This window comes from Silene latifolia, chromosome 8, assembly GCF_048544455.1.
Source record: "Silene latifolia isolate original U9 population chromosome 8, ASM4854445v1, whole genome shotgun sequence".
Taxonomy (NCBI): Eukaryota; Viridiplantae; Streptophyta; class Magnoliopsida; order Caryophyllales; family Caryophyllaceae; genus Silene; species Silene latifolia.
In genome coordinates this window covers 8777778-8798613 of record NC_133533.1, presented here as the reverse complement: position 1 = coordinate 8798613, position 20836 = coordinate 8777778, and the positions used below count along the sequence as shown (strand labels likewise).

The 20836-nt window shown below is 35.4% G+C and overlaps 1 protein-coding gene across 2 annotated transcripts; it reads left to right on the top strand.

Moving 5' to 3' along the window:
- Positions 1-216: 216 nt before the first annotated feature.
- LOC141596286 (uncharacterized) lies at positions 217-19798 on the top strand. 2 transcript variants are annotated; one of them, XR_012522444.1, is made up of 20 exons: positions 217-252; positions 307-463; positions 541-662; positions 1793-1969; positions 3703-3882; positions 4624-5029; positions 5777-5895; positions 6039-6116; positions 10603-10743; positions 11520-11564; positions 11746-11912; positions 14050-14128; positions 14387-14472; positions 15198-15327; positions 15865-15997; positions 17272-17438; positions 18629-18830; positions 19255-19560; positions 19596-19642; positions 19733-19798. XR_012522444.1 is itself a non-coding variant. In XM_074416396.1 (17 exons), exons 2-17 carry the CDS (start codon positions 543-545, stop codon positions 19452-19454), a joined length of 2430 nt encoding a protein of 809 aa, XP_074272497.1. In that variant the 5' UTR covers positions 323-463; positions 541-542; the 3' UTR covers positions 19455-19798. The 2 variants fall into 2 exon arrangements, 1 of the variants encoding a protein (XP_074272497.1); XM_074416396.1 differs by lacking the exon at positions 217-252 and having other exon boundaries at positions 323-463; positions 19255-19798.
- The last annotated feature ends 1038 nt before the right edge of the window (positions 19799-20836 follow it).

Genomic DNA, 20836 nt, shown 5'->3' with positions numbered 1-20836 from the left:
TCGCCTATTGATAATATATTTTCCCCATTTTATTTTTTTTGTAAATTTTTTATGTGGTACGAAGTACAAATGTAATTATACGGTAGGGTAATGTATTTGTGTGATCCAAATTTAATTATATGCTGGGATAGCTTTTTTTTTTTTTCTTAATCTTTATATCAAAATAAAAGGGGAAAATTATTGTGATTTGTGAATAAAACGGTATATATAAGTTTTTTTTGGAAATACTAGTGCAAACCCGATTCTTTTCGGGTCAAATCTAAATTATATCTAATGGGTTATGTCTTCTAAGACGAACAACTCTAGTTAACCTTTTAGGTCTGATTTCACTCAGTTAAGCCCTAAACCCTGAACAAATTAGTCTCATCTGTTTTTCCACTCAATTTCTCCCTCTCCTCTCCCCACTTCAGCCGCCGCCGCCGCCACCACCGCCGCCACCACCACCGCCGCACCGACGCCGCTAGTATGTCTTTCTCTGTTCTATTTTCCTTATTCACACTATTAGAATCATTGTCTTACTATGTTTTCCTAATTTTGTAGAAATGTTTCACGGTGGAAAGAGTTATGTGTCGTCGCCGCCGGCCGTATCGAATGATTCTAAATGCCTTCTCGTTTGTACCGGAAGTACTGTTTCCGTCTTCAGTGTTTCCACTGGTTTACTGGTATTACTTTTCTTCTTAATTTTATGATTTTTTTTTTTTTTTAAATTTTTTTGTTATTGTTGTATTTGTTTGTTATTGTTGTATTTTTTGGGTAACATAACATATTAGTTGTCAGCTGATAATGATTAATTGTCGTAATTAAAATACGCTTCACAAAGAATAAGAAAAGGTAAAACAAATGAATGAGACGGAGGGAGTATTTTCTATTAGTATATAATACTCCCTCCGTCCTGTCAATTGTTGTCCTTTGGTTTTTTGGCACAAAGACCAAGGAAAGAGAGGGAGCCAATTGGTAAATGACAAGTGGACCAAATTGAGGGTGGAGGATCAAATTGTTCGTCAAATGCATTCCTAAAATAGAAAGGACAACAATTGACTCAGATACCCTAAAATGGAATAGGACAATAAATAACCGGGACAGAGGGTGTAATTACCACTTTAGCAGGATAGTATGGAAAAAGGTAGTGTTGCTAGAGCGGACATGACGAATTTGACATTGTAACACTCTTCTGTTTGATTGTATACATTTTTCAAAACCCCGCTTATACAAACAAATTCAACAGAGGAAGTATATGTTAGAGAGGTTAATGGTCAAAGTTGACCGTCAAAGTCATTAGTCATCTAATCTATGGCAATATGCTTATATATATGAAGGAGTTTAATAAGAAATCCGGTCTTTGTTAGTTGTTGGCCGTGACACTTGTTTTACGTGAGTAAGTTCTTCGTCCATCTTAAACTGCCTACAAAAAAACTGGGACCAACCTTAAAAAGGTTCAAACTTTGATTGATGATGACTGATGAGTGTGTATTCAGGCTTATATATATATGAAGGAGTTTAATAAGAAATCCGGTCTTTGTTAGTTGTTGGCCGTGACACTTGTTTTACGTGAGTAAGTTCTTCGTCCATCTTAAACTGCCTACAAAAAACTGAGACCAACCTTAAAAAGGTTCAAACTTTGATTGATGATGACTGATGAGTGTGTATTCAGGGTTTTCTGAAATAACCAACTTTATTTGTTGACGATTCAAAGTTGGTGCTTGTATTTTGTTTACTTTCGGCCAATAAGTTAATCATTATTCAAGAAATAGGAAGGGTTTTTAATTATTATATAATCCTGGTTTTGCTGTAGATAAATGAGTTGGAAGGTCACCAAGCGCTTGTTACATCAGTTGTAGTGGTGCTGAACATAGCAAAGGTGTTCAACTATTGTTGGACATCATCGCTTGATGGTACAATTCGTTACTGGGATTTTGGTGCTCCAGAATTGATGAAGACAATTGATATTAAGTTGCCGATTTTCTCCATGGTAAAGAGGCCATTTTTCTTTTATTTCCACGCGCACTGCACATTTTCTTATGTTTCACATATTATGTTATTGTGATTCTTCTGCTGGGTTTGTTTACAAATTCTCTTGTGTTTGATATTGCGAATACTATTAGTATTTAGCTTCTTGTTTTCATGGAGTTCGTTGAATAGCACATTTAGCTTCTTGTTTTCATGGAGTCCGTTGAATAGCACATGAACATACTCCCTCCAATTTCCTAATATCTTCCCCTTTCTTTTGGACACAAAAAATAAGAAAGGGGAAGAGAGAGGAATAAAGTATTGATAAATATTATAGTAGTAAATTGTAAAGATTATATGAGAGAGAAAATAAAAAAGAATGAATAATGAATAAAAGAATGGATAAAGTAGTGGGAGTTGTTGATTTTTATGAGAGAGAAAATAATAAAATAATGAATGAAATTTACCAAAAAAGGAAAGAGGGAAGATAATTAAACTTGTGTGAAAAAGGAAAGAGGGAAGATAATAGGAAATTGGAGGGAGTATATGGTTTTGGTAAGAGTTTTCTCACTTCCATTGTCTTTCGTATATGATGGACTATATATAAAGAAGTCACTAAACTATTTATACTTCTTATCTTATAAGCTCAAATTGATGTGTTGTCATTGTAATTTTCATTACAAGCCTCTTTCAAATTAACTCTTAGGATTAAGGATGTGTTCGCCTACCCTTGCCAAATAGTTGTTGTCATCGATTTTGGTCGAGTAAGTGGCTCTCGAGAAGTTTGATGTCGTGGATAATCTCACTTTTGTTAATTTGAAAAGGAGCCACATTACCAATTTGTCACCTTTAAGTAAGGAGCATTGGTGCTGATACAAGGCTGTGCTGAAGGTCGATATTTGAGTCTTGATAATTCAGCATTTAACATTTGTCCTTTCTTGTTTTTCTTCTTTTATGATAATGGGATTAGGAAAGAAGGTAAGGAGTTTTTATTCAATTTCCCTTGCCTGTGTATTGTGATTCGCAATGTTAGTGGTTGTAAATAATGTGTTCTTAATCTTAATTTTAAGAACGCGCATTTGACCGTTAAAGCCCAAGACTCAGTGAGGCGCTGACCAAAATGTCTGGGTGCATACAGTGCATAGCCAGCTAGGCATACTACAGTGTATCAATTTTTTTTTTTTCTTTTAGGTCTTTTATTATGCCTTTGTCTTGAACACATTATCCCTAGTGTTCACACTTCTTTACATCCAAAGCTTCTCTAAAATCTGGAAAAGGAAAATATTGCACAAAACTTTGTCTTGAAAATTCAAATTGGTTAGCAAAAAAGTGTGCCTCATTTCAGTGAGGCAGGCGCCTTTGCCTCGTTGCTTCCGTTGTGTCGTCTCCGAGTCACCTCTCGCATTTGCAAGCTAAGCTCCTAATCCTTTCTATTGAACTGGGCACTGTCTGTTATGACTTGAAAAAGAAAAATTATGTTTTGGCCTGAACTGAAATGGTGAAGTTACATAACATAATGAGATGCACACAAGTAAAGGCTAATTCATGAACTTCAGTAGAGTATTTTGTGCTCTTTTTGTGTAATGCTTTACGGAAATATATGCTCACATTTTATCCCCTTGCCATCTTTACTTACAAGTGTTTTGGGCATTATAAGTTGAAATTATAGGTTGTTGCAGTAAGTGTTTTGGTTTTTTAGATTTTTTTTAATTCATCATATTACCTTTTTAATTTTATTTTCTCTTGATCTATCAGGTGATCCCGAGTTTGTGTTCCAATCAAGATGATAAGGATAGTAAACGACATGGTTTGTTTGCCTATATCTCTGTAGAAGATATTGGTGATCCTAGTACTAAGCCAAACCATATGCGTGGCCAAATTCGAAAATGCAACTTAACTACTTCTAGGTTGGCTCGTGGTCAGATACTGAAGGAGGTTGGTGATGCATTTATCATCTATGTTTTCAGTCTTCACTTAACATGTATTGCTTGCTTTGACTTGTTTATTTGTGGACACAATGAGTCTCTGAGCTATATCTGTAAATTTCCGATACGCATATGTTGGGTGACTTGTTGCTTGTGTAAGTACCTAGTCCTTCACATCTACACTAGAAAGAGTGAAATACTTCTTTCCTTATTCTCTTCCAGTTACTTCCTATGTATACTCCTGGTTGAAGCTTATCTAGTCAGAAACTCAACCTGATGCAGGATATTACCTTATGAAAATAATGTTTATGCCAAAATTCAGGAGCATAGGTCTAAATGCTGATAGAGCTGAGTTGCAGAACTGTAGTTCAGTTTTTTTTGGCATGGATGAGTCTCCTGCTTTAATCGCATAGGAGTGACATGTTAATATATAAATGAATGGTTTTTGAAGATACGACTCAACAATGTATTACATCTTTACTCTACTAGTTCATTCTAAATTCTATATTACCTCTTATCAGTTGTTTTAAAATGTCATTTAAAAGTTGTCTACCAAATTTCATGCCATTTGTATGATAATGTGGATTATCTGCATATATGTATTGTTAAATAATGGTTCCTGTTTTTTTGATGAAACATCAAGAGGTGTTACTTAATTTCCTGTTGTTTTCTACTATTCTTGAGATGGCGTTGAAAAGTTGTGTTTTTAATTATCATCGGAGGACAAGAACTTAAGTAATTTCTTTAACAGAACGAACAACCAGAGTTCTTAACCGGCAGTCCCTCAGGCGAATTCTTGGGCGTTCACAACAAACGGACACTTCATATTTGGAAAGTTCCAGCTGTCGATTCCATGCTTCCTCTAGCAAAGAAGATGAATTTGCATCATACAAAGAACTTTACGACTTTTGCTTTCCATCCAAACAAGAGCATTGTGGCCGCTGGTGATGTAACTGGAAGAATTTTAGTTTGGAGGGGTTTTGGCCACAGAACACTGTCTGAAGTAGATGGTAAGACTCATGCAAAACGGAAGCATGAGGATGAGAGGCCCGGGGTTAGAGGAGATGATGATGCCGAGTCGTGCTCTACATGGCATTGGCACTCATCGGAAGTGAAATTCCTTTCATTTTCTACTGATGGAGCTTATTTGTACTCAGGTTTCCTATTCATTTTTAGCATATTTATACTGTCATTTTGTTAATAATGAATTGAGTATCGTTTATGCCTTCGTTTCCGACTTGTCCACATCGTGGCTCTCTATATCGTTGTTGTTTTTGCTATTTGCTGTTGTTTGGTATTTTCTTAACCCCGCAATTTGCGGGAGTCATTGAGGCACTGGGGTAATTCTTGTAATCCTTTTTTTTTTTTTTAAGATATGAGTTAACCAAATATTATTCGACATACTCCATTGAATATAAATGAATAGACGTTTGCTAACATGACTAACCTGCTCTTAATGATCCTGCCTCATCCCTTATTTGGATTCAAGGAGTTTCTCATTTGTCAAGAGGCATTGTGTTATGCATCTAAAGGATATATTTATTATCCCATTACCTCATTTTTACCCGTAGGTTGAAGAGTGTATATATTTATGTTCAAATAGCTTTTCTGATTCAGCTCCTCTTTATGGGGGAGTTCCTTCATAGCTTTTACTTGTTTTTGTTCTATTGTTCTATGACATGATCATATATTGAAGTAATTTTGTTCCATTATGATTCAAATTATTTCAATTATTAATGGCCTATACATTCTTTCATCATGCTTGTTATTCTTCATCTTGTGCTATTTATCAACAGTAACCTGTTTTGAAGCAATTTTTTTATGTCTAATGCAGTGGCTCATGGTATTTGATATGTCCCTTGTTTTTAACTAATAGCTCATATGTTCTCTTTTGTGCTGAATAGGCGGAAATGAAGGAGTTCTTGTACTATGGCAGCTGGATACTGGGAAGCGGAAGTTTCTGCCACAACTTGGATCTCCACTTCTATATTTTGTGCATTCTCCTGATCCTACCCTCTCAGTGGTAAGACTAGTTTGATAATGGACATCTGATGACTAGTTATTCTTTGTTGAGAGATTGATCCCACTTCTACTCTTCTTAACTTATTCCATTCTCTGACTCAAATTCACCACTTGTGCGCGCATTATTAAGACAAGTGTCTTTAGATTTCTTGTGCAGATAATCAAATTCATATTCTGAAGATGACATCCTTGGAAATTTTAAAGTCAATTGCTGGAATTAAGGTTAGTCTTGATTGAACCAGTCTGTTACCAAGGCCTTTGGTATGCATGTTGTTTTAGTTATCTTATTAGTTATTACATATGACTCCTTGATTACATCCTTTCATTCCCTCTAACTGCGGCTGTATTATTTTGCAATCAGCAATGCTACAAAAAGGATATTGACATGGTAGGGACATTAATATTTAACTTGAAAGTAGCTCTAATTTATAAGAATATGTTTGATTGCATAACTAATTTAGTATTCCAAGTTTGTATTACATTGGTAATCCTAATTGGAAGGTAATGGTAGAATCATCAATACATATATATAAAGCAGAAACTTTTCGAGCAATATTAGAGAGTCCAACTTTTTTAGAAATTCTATAATTTAAAGAAAAATTTAATAAATTGTCCTAACAAGAGCAGATTTCTAAAATAAATTAATAAAATTAACCTAATAAGGGTAGATTTTTGAAAACAAGTAAATTTTATTTAATTTTATATCCTAATATAAGTAGATTAAAATTATTAAATTACACACATTTATATAGAGTGTAGTGAGTATAAATTTCCAAGTAATTGTAAGTTTAACTTCTCATTCTATCTTAAGTTGAAAATGAACTAAAATGTTATTAAATGTATCCTACCAATAGTAGATTTCTAAAAAAAATGCGATATTAGAGAGTCCAACTTTTTTAGAAATCCTATAATTTAAAGAAAAATTTAATATATTAGCCTAACAAGAGCAGATTTCTAAAAAAATTAATAAAATTAACCTAATAAGAGTAGATTTTTAAAAACAAGTAAATTTTATTTAATTTTATATCCTAATATAAGTAGATTAAAATTATTAAATTACACATATATATATATAGAGTGTAGTGAGTATAAATTTCCAAGTAATTGTAAGTTTAATTTCTCATTCTATCTTAAGTTGAAAATGAACTAAAATGTTGTTAAATGTATCCTAACAATAGTAGATTCCCTTGGTTTCCTTGGTTTTAACTACCTATAGGCGAATAAACCATTGGTCCCTTGCCCTCCATAACTCAGGGAAAGAAACTCATAACCCTAGGCTTAACTCATAAGAGAGTGGCGTAGCATCTCCCTTACCGTCCAAGCCCAAACTCATCCAACTCCCACTCATGCTGTGAGTGCCTATAACAACCCGACCTACCACCATCGTAACACAACCCAATAAGATGGGTGTGCACCTTTGGGCCCATATTTGTCCTCACTTAAGCCCAAAAGCACAAGGCCTTGTTACTAAGTGGTGGTGGAATCCTTTATAAACATATCAAAAGCTTCCTACTTTCCTGATGTGGGACAATTTTTTCTCTCAAACTCTTGGGGTGTTACAGTGCCGTTAAGGGACCCATCCCGAAAAGACAAAGAAAAGCTACGGCCCCATTCCGCCCCCTCTCTTTCTTCCCATCTCAGCCTCAGGGCTCATCCACAATTAAGATCAACTCAAATACAATAACAACAATATTTTTAAGATAATGTCTAATTATACCCACCCACCATTTGTAAAACAAAGAACACTGCAAAAATTCATGTTATGTTATTCATGATTGAATTTTATCCCACCATTTTTAAAACATTCTAATTTAATTGAATAATATTTCCTCCCTTCCACTTTGGTGTCCTACTTTCTATTTTGGGAAAGTTTAAGAGATAAATGTAAAACTACTACTCTACCCCTTTATTTGGGAAAAATGGGTACAATGTCATTTTGATGGAACGACAGATAGTTAAAAGACTAGGGGAATAATGGTAGTCCATCATTTTAGCTTATCAAATTAATTTAGAAAAGGAATAATCAATTTGGAATAAATTTTACAAAAAGGAGTACAATAAAAGTTGAATGGAGGAAGTATGTAGCAAGAAAGACGAAAGACTTAGCGAGTTGATGATGAAACAACTTAATTATGCGATTGCACAAGAAAGAAGACCAACCTGAATGGTAAGTAGTTCGCTCCAAAGGAGTACATGGAGTACACTTGAAAGTTCATCCTTCTAACCACTGCCTTAAATGATCACAAGCAACCTAACCAATACCTACCAAAATAGAAGTAGCGCAAAAGGAGGCGTCTACAATGATCTTGTACCACGGATAATTAGGAGGGCCTTAAAAAATTCGATTGACAGGTGTCTAAGGGCGGATTTCAAGAGTGTTGGCAAGAGATCATGAAGAGCAAAGAAAATGAGTAATAAAGCATTAAACCCATTACAGGTCAAAGGGGTCTAACACTAAGCTAACCAAAGCCACCTAATGAATAAGGAGAAGATATGAAAGTAAATTAAGACGCGTTGGAGTGATTGAAGTGTTGATGAAAAAGTCTAAGTTAAAAGTCAAATTAAAGGAGTAGATGAAGATAAACGAGAGTTCACAAGAACCCGACACATTGTGAAGCGAAGGAAAGTCTCACATTATGTGGATGGTGGTCTTATAGTGATGGTGACACATGCCGCAGGAAGGTGAAATAGGCAAACCCCAGAGGAGAAGGTAACATTATGTAGGAGTACAGCTAGCCTACAAAGAAAGACACAAGAAAAGAGAAATATGGTGTTGGTACGAGTAGAACACAACCATTTAAGGCTGACAAGAAAAGAAGAGTAAGGTGAGTAGACTAACAAACAGGCCAGGTTCGTGTTGTTCGGGTTCGGCGGAATTCGGGTTGGACTAGGTCGAGTCGGGTCATTTCGCGTTTAAGTTATTTTCGGGTATATTGTTTATTTTCAAGTTAATTATTTGGAGAGAATGATCAATTTGTGATAATAAACATTCGGGTCAGGTTAAATAAGCAAGCCAATTTAGGTTTTGGTCATATTTGGGTCCTCAATTAGGGTTCAGGTCAAGTTTGGGGTCGATTTAGTTTTGCTATGTCATAATGAGGGTAAGAGAACGCTTTGGAATAAGAGAGACCTAATGTGAAACTTTTGAAGGAGCACAAGTTAAAACTCATTGTCATAAACTAACGTTCTAAGAGCCATTGATTATAATGGAGGATGTCAAACACGTTTTTAAGGTGGGGGAGGAGAAGTCCAAAAAGAAGGGATTTAAGAAGTCAAAGGGTATACAATGTAACACATATATATTAGTCACTATCATACTTTAGTTAGAAAGATGCAAAGAGAGAAGACGCGTACTATGTAAATATTGTATGTAAAACACGCAGTGTTAAATTAATTAAAACACAAATGAATTGTCATTTTTGTTTTGTTTTATCAGTAAAACCTCAAAACTACTATGTAAAGGAAAAAAATGTGTTATCGAAATGTCAATTAGTTTACCTTATAAAATCATATGTTCAATCAATAATGATCGTTAAGCAAATTATAAAGCGCGAAGTGGCCATTGAGCCCCATTACTTTGGCTAATTGTGAGATTGCGCCCCTTAGGTTTAGATTGTAGTAATTAAACCACATAAATTACGCAAAAGGTGAAATTAAGCCCCTTACCCAAAATCTCATGAAAAATTCATTTTCTCATACCACAAAAACTCAAGTATAGGTTTTGTTTAAAGAAAAGTGCAAAATTCTTAGAATGTTCAACATGCGTATTGTTGAAAATGATCCTAATAAGAGTCCCGTGCATCGCACGGGCTTTCCAACTAGTTTGTAACATAAAACGATACAAAGGACTATCTTATGGAACTGTTTTATACTTTTATCATTCAAAAAGTACTGGCAACAATGACACTTGTCTCTCTCTCCATTAACCTTCTTCCAGACGTTTATTTTCATGATTTAGTACTACTTGCCAACGCTTTTACAACAACATCAACAATATACCCCCGTGTCTTCATGGCTCCCGTAAATTTCCGAATGACCCAACTGCTTAGTAGTTACAACAACATAACATTACTCCGGTGCCTCAATGGCTCCCGCAGATTGCGGGATAAAAGAAGAGAGGGGGAGGGGGTGTCGGATGTACGCAGCCTTACCCTTGTGTTAGCAACACGAAGAGGCTGTTTCCGAATGACTCCAGATGAAAATTGCGTTGAGAACTGCATCGAAGGACCGCTATTTCACAAGAGAGCCATGAATTCAGTCTATAAAAGTAGTTAGTAGACTTAGTACAATAAAAGTAATAGGCCAAAACATAAGCAAGCAGATAAGTAGTATTTGTTTCTCCACATTTCTGTTCGCCATCTTAATGGCTACAGCTATTGCAATAACATATCAGCCCAAATTTATGAATTCAGTCAGCTCTCGCCCCTACCAAGCTTTTCACTTAAACCCAAGCTTTCCATTTTAATGATTTCAGCTATTCTGTCATGTCTGTTTTGTCAATATCATTATTTTCGTATTGTTATTTGAAAAAGAAATATTGTATATGGTAGACAAAATATCGGTCAAAGTCTACATCACTTGATCACCACAGTCGATTATATTCTGGTTTTCCTCCTTTCCTCCTGTGGTTTGTAGAGTCAAATTTGATCTTTACCTTTTGTTAAAATTTAATTTATTTGGAACGACATTCTAATGCAGTTCTTTTCAGCTTCCTTCTTCTCTTTCAGATATGGGGAATGGTGTGGCTGGTGGATTTAACTTTGACCAATCAGCTGGCTTAGTTGCTCTGCCTACAGAAAACTATCGGATCCAGTTTTATAGCTTGTTTCATGACCGAGAAGTATCAGAGGTGCAAAGTTGGAACTCTTTTCTTTCCTTCTTTTGTTAACTCGATTAGCCATCATTTCTATGTTTATGAGATAAAATTCACTCATTTAATGTTCCTTGAGGTTCAGGTTTATTGCATTTCATATGTAATATTTATTACCCATAGCAAGAGATTCCTTTATTAAAAAAATTAACTATATTAAGCACTCATTATGGTTGTATTAGTTATTCTAGTCTACTTGGGTCCTTGGATACTATTTTATTTGTGATTGCATTATTTTCACATTACTGGTAGAACCATACAAACGACTTGTAGAGAGGAAAGTCTTTTCTGGTCTGTATTTTCTTTGATTTGTTGATATTGACAATCAGGCAACAGCCATTTAAACTACCAAAATTCACAGACACCAAATTCAAACCTTTTTCACTGGACAATATGATCACATCTTAACTGTCATTTAGTTATGGGTGCTTTTAAGGATATACCAATCACGTTTATACACGCTATTAGGACTCCTTGTTCTTGTCCCCCTTTGTCGTAATTTTTTATAAAAAAAGTCATCACTCAGTCTTCTCCTTTTTCACCGGCATTCTTTATCTTCCTTCACTTTTTTCTATAGAAACAAGCGAATGACTTTGAATTTTTGTTTATTTTAAAATGTTTTTCCCGTGTTATAAGTGATTTTGTTTTTACTTTTCAACCTTGGGTTATGCATTGGCCGTCTATTTAAATGACTCTTATCAGTATAGTTCACGATCCCATGTATGTTTAATCATTGTCTTGTAACTCTTCTGCAGGTTCAGATCTGTGAAAGGAATCATCAACCAAGTGACGATATAACCGTATGCTTTTCTCTTTCTCCTTCCTATGTTTCTTGTATGTATTAAATTTTCATTATCTAGCCAAGAATTTCTAATAAACATTTTCCATGTCGTACCCATTGCTCAGCATCTTTCGATGTGTTAGCTTCTTGCAGTACTTAACGTGATAGTGTTAATGCTTTTTTCTGAAACTTGTCCGCAGGTGGTTGTGAGCTTGGTGGCACTTTCAGTTGATGGATCCATGATGAGTACGGTTGAAACACGGCTCCCTGAAGAAGGAGTTGGAGGCCTTACTTGCCTGAAGTTTTGGGCGTCTGAGGCTCAGAAGAAAGATTTTAAACTGTCAACCATAGTTTATGAACCTCACAGGTTTGTTTCTTGTAGCACTTGTGCTCTGTTGTTTTCTCAGTATTTCTTTGCTGATCAGCATCTCTATCGTCCTGCTATGGTTTTTTATTCGATGACTTGTATAAAAATGTTGCTTCACACATTATACATGGTCTTTGCACATTTTTCTAGCGCTTTTCAGTTCTCTGTATTCTATAGTGATTTTTATCTTTCTGATTCATCTTCCCACTTCTCAATATAAGTGCATGTAAGACTAATAATATGTGACTGAAAATATCTATATGGAGTACATTTCTGATGGAAAAGTAAGATAGTATTAAAACAGTAGTAGCAATTTAGCAAATGCTCCAAAATTCAATACGGCTTTACAAACAGTGGAATTTGACTTTCCTGAAAGATCGTCTGAAAATTTTGCAATCCCTTCAAAAAAAGGAAGACAATTCTACTCGACGTATTACAATCTCCTAGACGGCCACCCTTCTTTCGTACTACCCTAATCTCGGAATTTCACTGTGAGAAATATTATCGATATATCTGGCCAGTATGTTTTCATATTTCACTTAGAGTCCGACTAGCATGTTTACACTAGTATTCTGGGACACTTTTACTTTACATATGCCCTGAAATTTTATTAGTATGCTTACAAGCACTTGTATAATTGTATTGTTCAATATACTTTAGGGCTCTTCGTGTGGGAGATAATTAGGAAATCAAATGGGGATTTTTTTCGTGTTTCCTTTGTGTTTGTATTTGTTTGTTTTAATCTTTTCCCATTTACCATCGTTTAGTTCCCTCAGATCCCCCACGGATCTCTGTTCTTCAAAGTTGGGGTTGGGGAACATCATAAACTCACCCACAGTATACGCAGCCATGCCTCCTCCGCCAACAACCGGACATTCCTAAGTCCTAACACCTCATTTAAAGTCATTTCTTCTGCGCCAGACGACTCTGCCACCATCACCGACTAACTAACCTCCTGTTCCTTGTCGAGTTTTCGTTTATTAGTAAAGCATCACCTGTCCACCACTCGATATGTTTGGACATTTTTCCATATTGAAACACCCTCCCAATCCCCCTCATGCAAATTTGCCGTTGCCATCTTCTTTGGCACTCATGAAAGGTGGATGATTGGTGCTTTAATTCATCTGCCATGGGTCCACAAAGGAATCTTGACGGTGGTATATGGTTGCGTAGTATCGGTATCAGTCGAAAGCACCACAAAGAGCGGATAATTGGGTGTTAGGCATGGTTATAGGTCCATAACTCCATATCAGTGCCTCAGTGGAAAACATAATGCAAGTGTAGATGCCTTGATTTGTTCATGGTGGTGTGATCAAGTAGCGACGACGGGTTATGAGGTTAGTCTAATCATGAGATTTGATAGCATGGCTACTATATAGGAGAGAAATGAGAATACATCCGGCTGGTTGGGTTTCGTGTCCTAAAAAATATCTTAGGTAATTAGAGGAGTGGAAATAACTGTGGAATCCCTCCCCCCTTCCATCCTTTCTTAATTTTTTTCGTTTTCATGTTTTGAACCAGCGGCCTTTCACATATTAATTTCGCTGACCTTTCTGCAATGTCTTCTTTTGTATCAGCTATTCTAGCTTCTGATTAGTCCAAACGTTTGCTTTTGGGATTCATTTGATTTACTATCTCCTTTCCAATAATTTTGGCCACATTTAACCAAGCTCTTTTAAGAATTGTTGATGAAATATGGAAGTGATTTCATTGGACAAATCTATATACTTGGATAAATCACTTCCCATGAAAATTGAATATACGACAATTACCCTTTGACTTAAAGGTTTGTATTTACATTCCCACTTTTTGTTAAGAAAAGGCAATGCGTTGATGAAATCAACTTATCTTAATTTTAAAGAGGAAATATGGCTTCCCAGAAAGGGTTTAATTGGAAAAGATATTCTTCCAGTTAGGATGACGGTGGAAGTTTACTTGTGGAATTTCAAAAAGGAACCATTTGTTATGAAACAATCCTGAAAAGGAAATAGGTTCAACATAGTGAATCTAACGGAGTAGGAAGTCGAGGGCTCCCTCTGCATTCAGAATATTTGAATTTATTTAAGCTGATTACTATTTGTGAGAGGACTAACAACGGTTTCCGCTGTGTCTAATGTGCTTGATTTATAACATATAGGGATGCTGGTATTTCCGCAATTGCCTTTCGTCCTGGATCTCAAATGGTGGTCAGCTCTTCTTATGGCGGTGATTTCAAGGTACTATAAGTTGGAAATTGAAATAAATTATAAGCCTTTAAGAAGCTAAATAGAAATCGCCAAAATGTTGGTCTGAGCGTCCTACAGTAAGATCTAGTGAGTACTCAAAGGTTTAAGGTCAGTTTTTTGCTATTCCAAGTTGAAAACTCATTTAAAAACCTGAAACCTCATCAGATCTTACTAGTACTGACTATTTGACAGTGCTAGCCAAAGCCTGCTCAGGAATATTGTTTCTCAAAGTTTGGTATATGTGTGCAGATATGGGTTTGTAGCAGTACACCTAAAAGTAAGGATAAAGTCTATGAATACTTGGGCTGGGTGTGCCATTCTGTTGGGTCATACAAGTAAGTCTTATTTTAAGCTTGCTATTAGCTCCTCTTTCCTCCTTGAAAATGCACATATGCTTGAATAAACTGAGTCACCATTTACGCTTAAGTAATATTGGCATAAAATTCCACAAACCTGAGTAAGAGCTGTTCATAACCTCCCGGCTAGGGGTGTTAATGAAACGAGACAGCTTGCGAGCAACTTGGGCTCGGCTCGGGATCGGCTCGAGAGCTTAATGAGTCATGCCGAGCTAACGTTGGCTCGAAAAGCTCGTTAGCGGCTCGAACTTCTGTAGTTAGATAAACATTACTCATATTTTATAAAAATATTTTGTCATGATTATATATTTGTATCTCACACATAAAAAAATGTCTCATTGATTTTCCAATATTTGTATATAAAACCTTTGAGCCTTGTTATTGAAAATATTGATAAAACACGAAAAATTAATAATTATATTATATAGCGAAAAATTAATAATTATATTATATAGAGGTTTGAGTTGCGAGCTCGTGTTAAAGCTCGCAAGCTTGATAACGAGCACAATTTTTTCAAGCTCGGGTAAGCTCGAGATCTGCTTGAGCTCGAGTTTTACTTTATGAGCACAAGCCTAGCAAGGCCAAGCTCGGGCTCGGCTCGTTAACACCCCTACTCCCAGCATTGTATTTCATTTTTTTTTTTTTGCTTTTATTCCCCTTTTCCTTCTTGACTTGTTAACATTTATGATTTTACCTTGTCGTAGGGGCCATCCCATGACTGCTGCAGCCTTTTCTGGTGATGGTTCTGTTTTGGCTGTTGCTGCTGAATCTGTGATAACATTGTGGGATCCAGACAGGAATTCTCTTGTGGGTGTGATAGGTGAAACTCATACGGTAATCATCCATCCAACGTTTTCATTTGGCACCTTCTATGAAATATATTTGCTGTATTTCCTGAGAATAGTAAATGATGGTCAAAGTTATTGCCCAAATAGGAGTTTAAATATAGATCATGTGAAAGAGGTGCTCCCACAAAAGCTAAGGCGCCTTATAATGCAAGAACATATTTGTGATATCCTCGTTACTGAGCTGGCACATTATGAACTTCACAGAGATTTCTAGTGGTCAACTCTGTCGAAGGCCTTAGTTACAACCGACCACGGGGTCAATTTTACTAAGTTCCATTGTCCTCATCCCACACTAAGGCAGGGAATTCTTAGTGGAGCCTTAAATTTCCACACGGTTTTAAGTACAGGGAAAAAGGGATATAACCAGAATAAAATAGATTGATGCTGATTTTAAAAAAAAAAATCTCTATCAACTTGTCACGATTCTGTTGATGACATTGAATGTCTATTTGGTCGATCGTTCTATATTATGATTGCATGAAATTCAGTATACTTACATGGAGGTTTTTATTTCCTTTAACAGCCGATTTTGAGCCTTTCATTTGCTGGGATGTCAGAGTATGTTGTGTCCACTTCACGTGGCTCCAAGCCCCAACTGTCTCTATGGTGCTTATCCAAGATGACCAGATCATGGTCATACAACATGTCAATAGAAGGTCTGAACTTTCTTTAACCATCAGTCTAAATATCAATTATTCCGCACAAGTATAATGGAACTTTTTGCTAGTTACGATACCAGACAATGCAAACAAATCATAACGGTTATGCTGCAAACTGTAACTGATATATAAAAGCTGATTTGGCTGTGACTCGCCACAATTTTCTTGAAATTACCTGGAGAAGTTGTTCTGCAACTGAAACCATCAACCACCGTGACTGAATATGCATTTTGCCTCCTCGTGTTTGTCTTATATTAGATTGTTGTATGAGTATTTAAACTAACATTTTGTTGCTCATATGCCTTGACTCAATATTTTGACCTCCATACTGAAATATTCTTACACTATTAAATATTTTTTCCCATCTCACTTGGACCCCTATATATTTCAAAAGCCCACTTGTACCTCTAAACTTCACAAGTGACTTTCATCCATGACCGAAGTCGTATTCCGTTTGTTATAATCTGTTAAGTTGATTTGACTATTTATTAGTAATCTAGAAGCAACTACAATAATTATAATGAAAATAGAATAAATATATTCACAATTTTTAAAGACTACCCCCTCAATCACCAGTTACTTGTACCAGCCACATGCCCCACATCTTGTCACCTCCGACCACCACCATCATAACTAAGCCTACCTTTCCGTCCAGCACATTCGTCATACCTCGCATGAAAGCTACCGCTCCTGGCCACGCTCACTCTTTTTTGATGCTGCCTCACTGTACTCATTCCATTCAACGTCTCACCAACACTGTAGAATACATCCCCTTTAGAAGATATGGAAGTGGCAGAAGTGGGGGAGAATGATGGTGTCCAAGAGAGAGGAAAAGAAGTGGCCGAGATCAAGGGTTTTACTGGCAGTCGAGCAGGATAGAGGGCTGGGTTTGTAGGGTGGTGGGCTTTTTTTTATTTCTCAGATTTAAACTATTTTCTTGTTTTTTAAAAAAGAACACTTTAATTTGATAGAATCTAGTTATTAGTTAAAGTTATTTAGCAACTACTAATTTAAAACCTCAACACTTAACGAAGTAAAACTGATGGAAATCACGGATGAAAGTCCCTTGCAAAGTTGAGGGTTATATGTGAGCTTTTGAAATACGAAGGGGTACAATTGAGAAAATACAATTTCGATTCAAGCCTTAGTATACTAATGCTATCGTGTTACTTTAAACTGCCATTTGCAACCTTTTTGAAATAGCAACGTTACTTTCTTAAGCATGAATTGTATTCTGACTGCTACATTTTACTTCTTGTCATGTTGATCAGCTGTTGCTTGTATGGAGAACGATTCATCTTTTGCAGTTCTGGCTCTTGTGCCAGCACCAAATAACTCCAATGAATCGAACAGAGATTTAACTTTCACAGAAGATGGTGTTGTCTTATTGTTTGATATCAGTTCCCCAGTACCTCTTGCTACATGGTTGGTCAGAAAGGTATCACATTCTGCTGATGATTCTCTTACTAGTTGAGATCCCGTGCTAAAGCACGGCATTTGTGAGAGACATTAGAGAATTTAACAATTATTTAATTATATTTAACTTATTTTAACTCCATTTGAAATTTTAGTATCGAATAAAACTTAATATTAGTAATGTTTTGTATTAAGAGATAGAAAAAAAAGAAGGTTCAACATTGTTACCCTATATAAAATTGCTGAAACTATTTTGTGTGTATATGTGTTTTAACAAATATACTTATGTATATATTAAATTAAATAAATAAAAAAATTAACCAAAATTTAAATGCTCGCGTTGTATAGAGTAGAAATAGATATTAAATTAAAGTGTGAGAAAAATATATATTATTGACAATTTTTTTTCGTTTTAGAAGTAAAAAGAATATATGAATGCTCTTATATGTAATTAATCAGTATTGGCCCAGTTGTAGGTATATAAATGTGTAAATGAAATAGAATTATATGGAATTAAGCAGTTTGGCCCAATTGTAAATAGAATATAATGAAGCCCAAATATGGAATATTCATTTAGGCGGGAAAATATTAGAGCTTTCTTATTCTTTTAGTTTAGTGGGGATGTTTCAAAGACACGTCGCTTGCATAAATGTTCCTTTTTTTTACGTTCTCTCCAACTTAAATAGTTAAAGATCATTTTGTATTAAACTATTCATCTTTACCGTCAATTAATTGCTATTTGAGCTTTGTGTTACCCAACCCAGAAACTTAATATGCACATTGTTTTTAGCAATCGAATGAATAATGTCCGACATACCCCACATTTTTAGTTATAACCAACATCGGAAGTTAAAAAAGAAATGTGCAGAGGTCTTTGTTTTCAATAGGCAGCTATATCTTTTGTTGGGGAACTTTCCCATGAGAAAATACTAATTTTTAAGACGAAAGTGTGTTAAATCATCCGAAGATTGTGTACAATTCATGCAGCAAATATGCCTTGTTAATTTATAATGGTGTACTTAAATACAGTAATACTTGTTGATATTTATAATGTAAATAGTTTCCTAATTGTTAGTAATTTTTCTCTCTTAAATAATACAGAGTACTATATTTACATGTATTCAAATCTTCAAACAATAGGTTTTGTCTTGTAATCAGTACATAACAAACTTCAGACTAAAGAGACAACCTGGTTCTTGTTATATATTGCAGGCGAAGGGAGGAGGGCTTTCTTTTGTCCAACCTAGCCAGGAACCTCATTTAAAACCGAAGAATTCTGACGATGTAGTACCCTCTGCTCTTCTTGCATATATCAACAGTGACCATGAGTACCTAATATTTGATCCCTTAAGCAAAGAACAGCCAGACTTGAACTTAAGCAAAACAAAGGAGGGAATGGCTCTTGAGGAATCAGGTATGATTTTGTTCTTTAATTCCCCCAATTACAGGGCTAATAAGAATTAAGATATATCAAATGTTTTTCGTTTGATAACCTCTTCCTTAACAAAAGTAACATATATAGGCTGTAAAACATCAATTACGGAGTATAAAAGAATTGCACAAGCAAATGACAGGGCTAAATAGGCTGAAATAGACTGTAAAACATCATTTTCGTTCCACTATATGAACATCAAATTGCCTGTGAAATTCTCTTTTTCGATGTTTTACAAGTGAACATGCTGAAATAAGACTGTAATTTAGCATGATCAAGCAATTTGATGTTCATACAGTTCAGCGACGTTGAAAACTGGTTATCCTCGTGACCTTGTGAAGTACGTTGCTGCTACACTTGTTTTGTTTTATGATCTAATCAACAGTGTATCAATATCTTGTTATAGGACGATCAGGGTACGCCTCTATTTTCGGAGAGTTATCAAAGTTTGAACTGAAGACGGCGACTTCACACACTCCCATTATACCATCTGAGCGGCCTTGGGAGACTATCTTTAGTGGTCCTTCACATGCCCTACCTCCACTATCAAAATTGTGTTCTGATTTTCTTGAATCACTGCTTGAAAAAAGAACACCCGCAACCTGATGACTGAACCCTGTTAAGACATGATATCATTTGTGAAATACTATGAAGTTTCCGAAAGCAGCCATTAAAAGGCTGGTTAAAAGGGTGTGCTCTCGGCATATAGGGGGTGATGAATGATTCTTCGCAGTTAGAGGCTTAGAGCTTGAAGAGTAGTGACAAAAGTCGGTCACAATTTTTGCAGTTTTGTAGTACTCCCTGCGCACATACGTGTTCACCCCATTTCTGTAATACATGTGAGGAGTATTTTATTGAAATGGGGCGAACATAAGAGTATGGAGGGAGTATTTGTTTACTGTAGCATCTCATACGACATGTTACGGAGTATTAAATTGTCATTTTATCGTATTTTATTCACTGTTCTAAATTTCTTTATACAAAGTATTATGGATGTGTTTTTTAATGTGATTAACTGATTATTATCCAGTAGTCTGTTTATTCACTGTTCTGTAGTTGATGTGTTTTTCCAGTACTTGTCGCTTTCTTAACAAAATTGTTCTCGCTGAACATTTTTCTTATGGAGGTACGATTTTAAACTCGAGTACTAGTTTTTCCCAAAAAAAAAGTATATATTTATAGACCGAAGGTAAAATATGCCATAAAGGACTTTTTAATATGATCATTTTAATAAAGTTGTGAATGAGGTTAATAGAAAAGTATTTTGCTACTCCGATAATTTAAAAAAGTAAAATATTGTTTTTATGGATGTATTCCAGTATCTATTATGAGTCTCTCTCACTAACATTAACGAGAGATCGTCTCTTACTAACATTGCGTGTTTATGGGCTGAAAATCCTTGTCATAGACTCGCAATTTTCGTGATCACTTCATAGTATGTTAAACTTAAACCCCAACACAAACTTCATGTCCCAAAAATTCAGCTAAAAAGGCTACTCCTATGAGAAAAGGAAAAGAAACCTTAAGGCAAAAAAAAAAAACTCCTTAATGGCATTTAGAATTACATTACTTTTTATAATGCAAGGGAGTTCTCAAAATATTATCGAGTTTCGCTACTATTCTATTACATATTTTATCTAGAGTTTATATCTGTAATGGTTATTAGTTTCGCTACTATCTTATTACATAATGAATGTGAGAGAGGGAACTGAAACTTCGTACTACTGGGTGACACATCTCATTTAAGAATCAGATAAATAAAGTAAAATAACTTTGGTGCTGTTTGGCATTGCTTATGGAAAATGACTTTTTCTTTTTAAAAGGAGTTTATTCACAAGTTACTTTTCGGAAAAAAATTAGTTGTTTGGCCATACTTTTGTAAAAGTAGTTTTTCACAAAATTTATATGTTTGGCCTAACTATTTTAACCCAACTTTTGTTTGCTTACTTGGTTCTTTATGTAAAAAGTAGAAGTAGAAGTAGTAAATA